Source organism: Copidosoma floridanum, unplaced genomic scaffold (assembly GCF_036245765.1).
Source record: "Copidosoma floridanum isolate Cflo_tuat_1 unplaced genomic scaffold, Cflo_Japanese_pri ptg000014l, whole genome shotgun sequence".
NCBI classification, from domain to species: domain Eukaryota; kingdom Metazoa; phylum Arthropoda; class Insecta; order Hymenoptera; family Encyrtidae; genus Copidosoma; species Copidosoma floridanum.
The window spans coordinates 1,441,545-1,453,821 of record NW_028321891.1 but is presented as its reverse complement, the minus strand read 5'-3'; the positions used below and the strand labels follow the sequence as shown (position 1 = coordinate 1,453,821).

The 12,277-nt window shown below is 41.2% G+C and overlaps 1 protein-coding gene across 6 annotated transcripts in view; it reads left to right on the top strand.

Moving 5' to 3' along the window:
* LOC106646893 (uncharacterized) overlaps window positions 1–12,277 on the top strand; it is an 88,092-nt gene that overhangs the window by 61,622 nt on the left and 14,193 nt on the right. For all 6 annotated transcript variants that reach the window (XM_014363085.2, XM_014363084.2, XM_014363086.2 and 3 more), the window contains exons 8-9: window positions 2,016–2,119; window positions 9,115–9,254. In XM_014363085.2, coding sequence (XP_014218571.2) covers window positions 2,016–2,119; window positions 9,115–9,254 — 244 coding nt within the window. The remainder of the gene's footprint in view (window positions 1–2,015; window positions 2,120–9,114; window positions 9,255–12,277) is intronic.

Sequence of the window (12,277 nt, the reverse complement as noted above, 5' to 3'; positions counted from 1 at the left end):
GCGTAACATTTTCACAATGGAAGAAAATATTAATGGGCGTATCAATACGGTAAAAGTGTTAATCTCGAAAGTATTGTGTTGAAAAATCTCGTTCTCAATTCCGATATGGGAACTATAAATGTACAACGTGTTATAAAAATACACTCAGATCCAAATGGGTTCAATACAAAGATTTTGAGATTATCATCCTCTTCATTGTCCGGTCCTAATGCCTTTATTAGGAGTCTCTTTGGTAAGTGCTTGCGAGATTCAATTATTCAAGGTAATGCACCGCACCGTGGTAGGGATTAGCTTTTAAAGAAAAATTTTCATCGATTCCTCTGAACTTACCCTATGACAATTAACAGGAAGTAAGCATCAGCAGTAGAGTATGAATATTTTACTCTCGTTAATAATGTGTCAGGCGCATCAGCCTCCGTGCACGCATTGAGGAACGCAAGCTAGGGCTTCTCGACAACTTTTCACGCACGTGAAATTTTCCTTATTCCTACGACGAACAACTGCATGTTTTAGTACACACGGAAAAAGAGCTTCCAGCCCGGGAAATTGAAAATATGCATCCCAAAGGGTTCTAGGAAGAAAAAAAAAAAAAAAAAAAAAAAAACAGCAAGTGATTGAATTTTGCTTATAAACTCTTGGGAGATCTGTTGTCGGGCGCCCACACTCGCGTCTTCGCGCCAGTTTCCCGTGCAATCCGTCGATAGTTTATCGGGTTACGCAAGTCACTGAATTTTTCCCACCAACCAGGTTTCCTGTCGAACTTATTTTTGCATTTCTACATTTTTCGACGAGCTTTTTTCATATCGACTTTTTGTCCCCAACAGTACTCTTTTTTTCCGAACATTTCAGACTTGTGAAAAGGGACATTTCCACATCGATTTCGGTGCACTTTGTTGGGAAAACTTTCTCATCGCGTAAACGTAACGTCGAAAAAGTAAGTGTATTTACTTACGCTGCGAACAACAGGTAAGTTCGGGACGCAAGCTCGGGGCCTCGAAAAAAAAAGCAACACAAGTACCTACCATTTCTTGTAAAATAGACTGTAACAAGAGGCGAGAAAAAATGACGGCAATTCAAAGAAAACAGGGCAATAGTGGTCTTTGCAAAATGAGGCCACTCCGACACCCTTCCATCGCTTCGGTGAATAATCTCCGATGCCGTTTGACGAGCACCCCGGTAGAGCAGTCGAAACGTTCTCGTGAGTGATTCCTGGATTGGCGTCAAAAGCGAAATTTATTGCTAATTTAATATTATTTCGCTAAATGGCCCTTTGACTCGAATCTCGATATGCCCCGCTCTGGGAATAACGATCGGTGAGCACTTACCCCGCGAGCTGTAGAAACCCAATTAGCGCGTCGTTTTGACAAAAACTGCACTAAACTCGAGTCACCGCTGCGTAAGCCGCTCGAAACTTTGTACCGGCTGTCCGGAGTTTTGACGAGAATTTGATTACCCGAGTTTTCGGGTCCAAGGAAGGACAATTATTTTACCAGCCGAATAAGTACTAGGCAATTTCGGCTGCCGAGGTTGCACGTGCCGCGGCAGGGGGGATGGGCATGTATAGCGGTGTTGGACTGTCGCGAGCGCGCGTGCCAGAGCCGATGACGGAAGATGCCCGTAGATCAGAGTGGGGAAGGATTTTGCCTCTGACGTCTGAATTATTCGGGTCGTGGGGGAGGCGCGGGCTGTCGGCCTGCGTTTCTCGGTTTCTCGCTCGGGTGGAGGCGAAATCAATGTTACACGTGGACTGGCGTATATGTCTGGGGCTCGTATAATTAATGCTCTTGCACGCGTTTCGCATTAATAGGCTCGTTTGTTCTGGGGGACGGGGTTGTTTTCTTCCCTCGTAAGATATGTTTTTATTTTTCGGATCAAAAGATGAAACATCGGGGCGTTTGTCTCTCGCAAGTGACGAATGAAATCAATTGAGAAATATTTCTGTTATCTGTTGTACTTACGGCAAACGAATGTATACAGAGTTTGCTCTAATATTTTTGCTCCGCTGTTTTTTGCAGGTATCCAGCAGCGAGTACTTCAGCGTGGACTTCGATGTGGGCGACGAGACCAGTGTCATAGATCGAGAAGAGTTTTTACCCGCTACCAAAGGGACATATCTTGTGTAAGTGGAACAAAATTATTCTGTTAGACATTGATTTTCTTACCCCAAAAATGATATAATCAAACAAATTAGTAATATAATTCTTATGCCGATGGTGTTGGTTTAAATCGCAAGACGGTAATATTATTATTTAGCTTTCGTTCATAGTGACCTTGGATGTCAATTTCGTTGATTATGACAAAAGTTTTGTGCCCTGTAAATACGAAGCAAGGGCATGCGTATCAATTATTAACAGACAGCAAGGCCAGTGGTAGAAAAAAAAGAAAAACAGCAAAGATCAAACTGATGGATTCCGTACCATCTTGCAAACAGATTAACGTTCGGTAAGACTCGCTGCATCATCGAGCGCCAAAGCACTACCAAACTCGTCACTCGCAAGCTTGGCGTCTGTTCCAAAAGCTTGTAATCTTCTTTTCCGGATGTTCCTCGCACTTGTCACCCGAGCACATTCGTAAGGTTTTCCCTCCCATCGCTTCCCGCCTCGCAAAACTTGTCTCTCAGCTTGACTCCGCATCCCTGACCGTGCGATCTGTCTCTTTCCACTTTGGCTTCGACGTCCCGTACGACTTTTTCTCTTGTCTCGCTGCCATCCATCTTCATTTTTCTTCCCCCCTCGTGTTGCTCTTCTTCCCCCTCGTCCACTTTATTAACTACAACCTTTGAACAGGCTATAAGTTAAGCCTTGGTCGTTTAAGCTTTTAGAGAGTCTCGGATGAGCTTTGTCTCGAGAGCAGCTTGCATTGCTCCGAAGGAAAAGTAATGGTCGATCGATCGAGTATTTTCGCGTCGAAGGAAATTCGAGCTCTCGACGATAAGCCCCAATCTGATCGTAAAACCGATTTTTTTTTTCCGAGAGGCGATTCGGCTTTCGGTTGCGCAGCGCGTTTGTTTGCACGCAATCAGCAGTCGGTGCGTGGAATGCAATTCCGTGGTCCACCGAAGGATGTACCTCATTTTTGTAATCTCGTCTGATTCGGGTGGGGATTTTCAGTCTGTGAATTTCGCGAGATAAGCCACTAAATTGATGGGGGAGGAAAAAATTCAATGAAAGCACGGACGCGGTCGGGGTTTCAAAGGGATAAAAAACTTGGAGCAGAAACTCCCTTGGATTTCAGACCAAGAGACCAGCGTATTATTTCTTAATTTTTGGTTTTTCTTTTGGTATACTAACGAAAAGTAGCATATACTTTTTCTGACGATAAACATTTGTTAATCCGTATTTTACAAGTGTTTGTTGAAAAAAGAAGATTCACAACACTCTGAAATGCTAAACTTAAAAAAAAAAAAAAAACCTCACAAGAGTGTAAGAAAACATTTTCTCAATGTACCTACACGAGATTTGAATATAGAGTAGTATTTGAGGATGCACTCTCGCACCTAACATCGTAAGCCAGATTTAATACAGAGTAAACAAAGTCAAGGCGCGCATTACCTCGACACTTCTTTTACGAATAAGCTCGGGAGAGTAGCTAAACAAAACGACGTATAAAAGAGGGTGTTGGCATAAAAAAAAAAAAAAAAAAACGCCGTCGCTGTGCATACGAATTATTTGGGAAGGGGAGCTCTTACCTTGGGTTTTATACGACGCGTAAATTCCAAAGCTGTGCCGCAACACCGCGCAGTGGTACATACGGACGAAGCAACTCGTAAAGAGTCATGAACGAGAAAGCGACTATAGTAGCAGTCGGGCTCCTTAAATTTCCTCCGACACTGACTTGTGCGGCTGACAGATACGCGCGCGCGAAATAAATTTTGGCATCTGCACCGGAGACGCGTCTTTTCCCGCGATGGCTGTTGAAATGGGATTTTCGACTCCTTGCCACCCCCGCGTACCAATTGTGCCATCTCTCGACTCGTTTTTCCTATACATATTTTCGGGCGTCATTGCGAATCGATTTTGCCCTTGCGTTCATACCAGCTTATAGCTTATTTTGTTTACGACGTAGGTCGGTCAACTGTGCCGACACACTGATGCGAAGAATAAAAAAAAAAAAAAAAAAAGAAGCGATCTGATTAGGCAGCTGTTGATCGGTACTTCTGCTTTAATTGTTGACCCATATTTCCTTTCACTCGGCATGAAAAAATTTTCCATCGATCCATTCGTGTTTTTCTTGCTCAGGTGTACACGCGGCAGTGAATAGCACTTGATGCCTCGCAGGTGAACTACGATCAATTCAGAAATTTCAAAAGAGCTTTTTTTCACAAACAACGATGAACCAAGTTGATTGATTGTTTTACAAATTCGAACAATGTGTAATAATAGTATAGTAGCTGGAAATTATTTTTAGTTGGGCTCGCCGGTATGGTCAAATATTTATGACAAAAACACAATCATACGCGTAACGGAGTGACATGCTTTAATTGTCGGCGCAACAATGTACCTACCTACACACGCGCAACGAAAGGATATTGAAATAATTTTGTCGACGATAAAAATATACCATTGGCTTTTATACTCAATGATATAGTCTTTATGGATACCGATCAAATTACAAACCAATCATTTAAAAAAAATTTTCTTCGAGGCGTGACGTGAAAAGTGTAAAAAACAAACTCTATTCAATACAACAAATGGTACGCTATATGGTAAACGATGAATACAGGATGGAGCAGTCAATATATTTGTCGTGTCAATCGTTTAACTAGATATTAAATATGAATCGAGGAGCTGTGTCATCGAAAAAGACACTACTATTAGCGCTACCCTCCTCTGAGACCTCGCACCGCCCTCCATCACCTATAAATGCACACGTGACCGTCTTGCGTATGAATCGCCAGCCACATACGTGTCGTCTGAATTGCCCCGCGTTTCAGTGGGATGCGTTAAGCGTGTGACTTGTGAAAAAGCACGCGTGCACTGAAAAATAGACGCGAGAAAGGCGCCGAGCGAATGTGAGCTGAATTTTTCGCGCCGTGCGGTCTCTATTGAATGCATCGCAACCTCGATCGAGTTGATGTGGAACAGGATGCTTTTCGTGATTATGGTCCCGTTGCTTTTTCCTTATCGTGTGCTCGTGAAATCGTTTTTTCGTTGAGTAATTTACTTTGGTCGAAAAATAAGTAGTAAGGGTTGAGATTGCGTCAGACGCATGGATTGTTTTTTTTTTATTGTGTATGAACGTGGGTGGGGGGAAAAATCCTCGTATGAGTTTTTTTTATGATTAAATGATTTCTTTGGGTGTCAAAAACCCTCGTGTCACACGTGAGTATTTTTTCATTAAAAAATCTCTTTGGGTCTGAAAATGAGTAGTAAAAGTCGAGACTACGTCAGACGCATAGATTGTTTTTTTTTATCGTGTATGAATGCGAGTGGGGGAAAATCCTCCTATGAGTATTTTTTCATTAAGTAATTTCTTTGGGTCTGAAAATGAGTAGTAAAGGTCGAGATTACGTCAGACGCGTGGATTGTTTTTTTTTTTTTTTTGATCGTGTATGAACGTGGGTGGGGGAAAACCTCTTCTGTCACACACGAGTGCATCCGGTGGATCGTAAAAAATCGTCCTTGCGTATGAAATCGCGCGACGACAAAATCTCCGTTGACACGCGAGATTTGCAATATCGGGCCAACTAGCGCGTGGGTGAAACGAAACGGCGGAATTCTAATGGAGCATCAATCGGAATGAGCGAAAAAAAACGAGAAACACGTCGGGGACGGGAGAAACAGAATGGCAGACGCGAGGTGTGATTTATCGCGTTTTGATGTCGGCTGGAATTCAATAAACACGATACACCTACACCGGGCTCGCCACGTGTGTGTGTGTGCGCGCAGAGAGAGCCTCTATTCCGACAAGCTGGCCAGGCGCGCTTTTGCATTCAAGCTTTTTACCCGCTGGCGACGACGAGGTCGTTCTCTTTTTTCTTTGCTCGCTGGCATGAATCATCCGTGAGTGTGATTTTCCGGGAAAACTTGAGGCTGGATGAAGCGAGCTAGAATCGGTCTGTACTTTCTGTGCTTCTCAACGAAAATTGGGATAAAGAGCTCGTAGGTTCTTTTCAATATTTTTTTTTTCACTGTACTGGTGTAGTTACTTTCATGGAAAAAATTTAATTAAAAATTAATTCTCTGGATTTTCCGGATTACAGCTTGTCCCGTATTTCCCAGTTCTCTTACGGAAAATGTTGAAATTTTCATCTTACGCGGTGACACTTTTACGAAGACTACCTTCGTAATCCTTTGAGTCCCTTTGCAGCTTACGGCTTATGGTCATTTTTCTAGAAACATTTTCTTCAAAGTACCATTTTTTGAGGTGAAATTTTTTCCACCTCCTTTAGATCACACGTGAAATAAAAATAACCACCTAAATCCGCATGCTCCTGTGAAAAGAGAAAAAAAACCTTTTGTCTTATCAGCAAAAATCTCGAAAATATCCGCGAACGTAACTGGCGTCTGCCCGAACGAAGGCTTGATTGGAAGACCGGGATTTATACGCGTCGCCTATTCGCACCACAGCGGCAGTCCTTCGCAGGATAGGTATAAATCTGCGTGCGCTCGGCTCCCTTACGGTGCTGGGATTCATTTTTTTCTAGCTATACACTGCACGAAGGTGGCAAGATTTATCGGCTCGCCTGCAACAACGACGGCAACTTTTCTAGGGCGCGAGCGCGCGGGAAAAAAAAAAAATGTGACGCGCCACATTTGGCTCCCTTATCTCGACTCTCACTCCACATATACGTACATGTACTGGGTGCGCGTGGCATTTTTTTCCAGGTTTAGATGATAATCGGGATCTTTAGATGTGCCGAGAGAGTTTCGCTCATACGCTATACTGCGGGATCTTTCATTAAATGAAATAATTAAGTTTCGTATCAGATACTGTTTGTGAAGCCGTTTGAATATTTATGAGAAAATTAAAACATGAAAAATCGACGTATATGCGTGAACTGTAGAACTATCCTTCAACGTGAATGGCCATATTGTTCGCGTGCACCGTCGCTGTGTTCCTCCGACTTTTATTTCTCATTCCCCGGCACCCGCGGGCGATTTAATTCGAATTGTTTGCAGTGCAGTAGTCGTGTTTGGCGACTCCGCGCCGAACATTTTCATTATTTCGAAGGTACACGCATACGCACGCGTGTATACATATATGTGGTGGCAGGCACCTCGTTTATTTTCAACGACATGCATAAGCCCCTGTTGACGCTGATGCGATTCTCTAACGCGCAATCGAGCTCGTGCAGGTTAGCTATATTGATTTCATGTAAATCAGAGAAAGCTTAAATAAAAAAAAAAAAAAAAAAAAAAAAAGAGCTCGTGCAGGAGAGTTTTATGACCTTTTATCAAACATACGTATACGTTGCCCCCCGTAAATAATACTCGATGACGATTGTTTCGTTATTTGCTTTCAACTGTTATTATTCGACGGAACTACTTTGTCCCTAATTTGTAGAGCCTTATCATGCGAATCGAGTAATTGTGCGTGCGTGGACTTGAATAATGCAAGCACGAATTTTCTATTGAGATTTAATCAATTTTTTTTTTTGGTACTACGGTTAAATTGATTACGATCGGAGGTCAGGAAATTCGAGACCATCGATCATTCGTAGAAATTTAAATTACTGTAATATTCATCACTTACAAACGGTAGAACACAAGAGTCCATTTTGACTTTGAATTAATTCAGGTGAAGTCGGGGCCATTAATTAGTAATTGATAAAAATTTGTTGTTATTTTATTACTTTCTTGAAAATGTAGGCAAAGGATCAAACGCTAAAGCTTTTAGCGTGAGACTTCAACGATCCTGTGTTTAAAGGGGATGTACGCGTACTGAGAGATCCGCTTAACAAACACTGCCTAAAGAGTAGCCTTGCTTTTTTTTTCATTGTATATTAAAAAAATCTTGGAAGGGAATATACCGAGCTTTTAGGAGCCATTAATATTAAGTGTTTTTAGGCAGCACTCTTTCACAGGAGTGCCTCGCATCTCAACTATAACATACAACAAAAATTGCAAAAGCCCGTAAATCGTCCTTTTTTTGTGAAATTAAAATATTGTTGTTGAAAAAAATCACTTTTTCTTTCACTTATCAATCTGTAGAATGTACGTATTACATTCAAACTTCCATTAAATATTTTTGTTGCGCACTTTTTTTTTTACATCCCCAAGAGGTTGTTGCGGGCACCCCCCCAACTTTTTTTTTTTTTAGTGTTAATCTCAACCTTCCATCTGTTTTTAATAATTCATGTTTGCCCTCCTCCGAGTCTTTCGTGCGAGCCTTAGCGATAATCCATCTCTCGAACGTCTCGTCCATCCATCTTATATACATGGGAGCATTTGCAGGCGTATCTATCCTTCTCAAACACACCACAGGCGACTTTGAGTTAACGCTACCTGTATGATATTTTACGCATACAATTTACTTTACCATATCGATATTAAATACTATTGGTGGAACTACCAATTAAATTGTCTCAGTGCTTGCCTCCTCAAGAAAAAAAAATCCTTCAAACTGACGTGACATTCAGACAGTGAATTTCTGAGCGTCCTGCATTATTTGTCGATCAAGAAAAGCTCGAGGTATCATCCACGAAAATTCACGAGAACGTGTCATGTTACGTGAAATCAACTAATTTATCCGAGACAGCGTGGATAACGCTTTAGACAATGCTTTTGCCCCAAATCATTTTTGTAGGTAATAGATAACTACTTACGAGAATAACCGTGAGGTGAGGCACGCAAAACATGTGTAGGTTATTCTCTTCGTTTTCTTTAATGGCTGAGTGTTAAGGAAAAAAAAAGGGGGGGGGGATATGATTAGGGTAAGGAGCACAGCGAGTGGTGCCGTGCGAGTTATAAGCTGTAATGAGTCGCGCGCGTAGTAGTCAATAACAACTTTTAGACGGGAGACCTCTAATTAATCGTTTTCCCGTGGCCATCAGAGTTACGAACTTTGGTAATTGACTTTTGGGATCACGTAGGGATGAATTATCACGGATTGCGATTAAAATCAACAAAGGCAGCTATGGTTCGATGATTAAAATTTTAATCTTGTTTCCAGGGAAATTTTAGGACCAGTTTGCGAACGGCGAGGCATCGATTTGTCGCGCGTTGACGTTCTCAGCGACAGCTTCAATGGGCCTCTGTCCATAACAACCACCGAAACATCCTCCCTTGGCGGAAAAAATTTACGAATAACAGGTAAGACCCTTGCATCCTTTTGTCCTCTACGCTCAATCGTACAAACGTCTGCGAAGCTTTTTCGAATCAAAAGCCAAGAGGTAATCAACGGAGGGACTCTCGGGAATCGATATTCCATCTCTAATTGAGATCCAGCCATTTAAATTGACGGTGACAAAGGAACAGTCATGTAATTCGAGTGCCGTGTCCTTGGATCGAGCGCCGGCTCGGGGCATAAGCTCTACATCTCCGCCGTCTGTCTTTTAAATTAAGATCTATCATTCTGCTTCTCCCTGCTATTGAATGAAACTTGTTTCGGGACCATTTACTAATGGACGGGTTTAATTATCCCGCCTGTCCGAACTTTTTTTGTAGTCTAAGAAACGAGCTGTTGTCAAAATCATTCGGAGGATGCTTGATTGTTGAATAAAAAGAAAGTACATCCTAAAAAGGATTAAAAAAAAAAAAAAAAAAAAAAAAAAACAGGAAACAATAAGAAAAGGAGTTTTATTCTGGGATGATTATACAATTGCAATGACATTGATCACGGGGAATTGATGGGAAAGTTTTTCAATTACGAAAACGTTGAGCTTTACTTCTTCAACCTAATTAATTGAATATCTCATTGTACCTGCATTTTGATGCAAAGATAACATTAGCACATTATGATTCGTGTAAATGAACATTTGATTGAAAACTTAACTCTTGTGATGACTGATAATTTATTGAGAAAACTTTGGAGTGGTAGATCCATAAACTTGAAGATGGTTAAAACTTAACGAGCAATTCAATTTACCTCAACCCCAATCTAGTTAGCGGTTCTCTAAAAATTTTATAAGATAAACGTTACAAAATTTTTTATCCGTGCTTAAAAAATCATTTTCGATGGCAATATCAAATTGGTATTTATTTATTGGAGATAATCTGAGAAATACATTTTTGTACAAAGTATTGTCAACTCCAAGTGAAATTCAGTCAGATGTTACACACCAACTTTCATCCCCTCGACATTACGGCTTTATTTTAACGATGAATAATGCCCTCAACTTGGCCGGTGGTACACAAACATCAAAACTGATGGCAGGGCAAATTGATGTATCACATGATCGAGAGAGAAAGACACCAGCGACGAGGAGAAAAAACAAAAGTTGGGGAGAGGCACGTGTGGCACGTAGATACTCGCAATTGGAAGTAGAGTGTATATCCGAGATCCAAGCCACAACAGGTCATTCAATTTGCATCACTTTTCCAATCGAATTTTTCTCGTGTAGCGCCCGCGCATTAGCACCACACCGCATGATTCTCCAAACGTTCCCTCCACTGATTTCCCCAGCGGCGGGAATCCCTTTTCGTACCTCCCTTGTACTTATTCCCGAGGAAAGAAACCCCATCAGCGCGAACAGCCGTGAATTTCCCTCGTACCATATACTCCCTGTTATTTCAGCTTGCGCCACTCGACCTTGTTACCGCTCTCCCACGCGTTTGGAGAAAATGCTCTTATACACCTGTTATTCTTCGGGTGGTGCGTTATCCTGTTTTTCCACTTATTCCGTAACAGCATGAAAGTATCCCGGAGCTACCATGAAATTAGTGCCGAGAGTCCCTGTGTCGTTCTTTTCTCGATGAAAAATCCACTGAAAAAAAACTCCCGAGCCGTATAAGAATCGACAAACACGGTAAGCACGAGAGCCCGGCTCTGTAGTTTTTTTTTTTCCTTTCCCCGTGTCTCTTTCGACGTTTTTCTAGCGTTCTCTCGAGTAGTATGGGGGAGGGGAGGGGTGACTAGTGGGTGTATGTGTGCACGCGCGTTCATAAATTATCGGGCTTTCAGCGGTGCTTGGCCCAGACACTCATCCGCGACTATAGTGTACTCGTGTACTCTCGTGTATACATATAGCTGGCGATGGAAGGGAGAGAGAGAAAAAAAATGAAGGAAAACATACCCTCTTATGCGAGTCAAGGCTGCGTAATTCGTTCGTTTCGCGTGCTCCAGTTCTCCACGTCCGCTCGCACGAAACACTTGATTTTCTTTCTTTTTACACACAACTTTGAAGAGGCTCGCTTGAAAACGGAACGATTGTCCGCGCTGATAATATTGAGTGTCCTTACACTGGGGCAATTTTTTTTTTCCCTCCCTCGCTTACGTACTAAATACTAATCTACAAGGCTCGCTGTAGTCCAAAAATAGTATGGTGGTTGGAAATTTATTGGTTTCTTTTTTTTTTTTTTTTTTTTTACGTCCAGTGTATATATTTACAAAATAAAAATATTTAGATGTTTAAGATTGTTGTAAGATATCCGCTGTATTTTTTTTCGCATGAAAAATTATGTGAAATCCGTATTTTGGCTGTAAAAAAATAATTTTATCATGAGATCTGAGTAGGTTGTTAGCTTCTATTGGGCTTGGATTTAGAGGGGCAACATTTTTACACATGATCATTGGGTTTTGGAGGTGCTAAATTTTAAAGTCTGTAGATGTAGATGTCAAGATTTATTCTTCCGATACTTTTCTTAATAATGTAAGTTCTTTGTTGTAAACATTTGCGTTAAAAATGTAGAAATATTTTTTTTAACGCTTGATAATCATAACTATTGTTCTGCCCGAGTAAGAGAAAAACTATCAAAAATGAAAACCAAACTTTATCATGGTATTATAATCCATTGTAAAAAAATGCATCCACTAAATTTAAGCTCAATCGGATGTAAACTTATGTAGTACATTTACATGCCTTGATATTTAGACTTAAAACTTTTTGCCCCTGGTGATAATGCAAAAAAAGTGCTCCTGTCAAGCAATTAAGCTTAAAAATAAAAATATGTTTGAAGAAATCCAAGTCAACGTGTAAAGAGTCAGCAGTATTCCTCATGATTCAATGGTACTGTGTGCTCTTTTGAAAAATGTATTAGTCGTGACGTACGTATGTAAGCTATGTTTTTTTTACCACTTGTTAAATTTGAAAAAATGAAATTGCCGAAAACCAGGAATTCTTATCTCAAACCTACCCTTCGATTAAGCGAGGGGTGTCAAATGGAGCGTGCGAAAG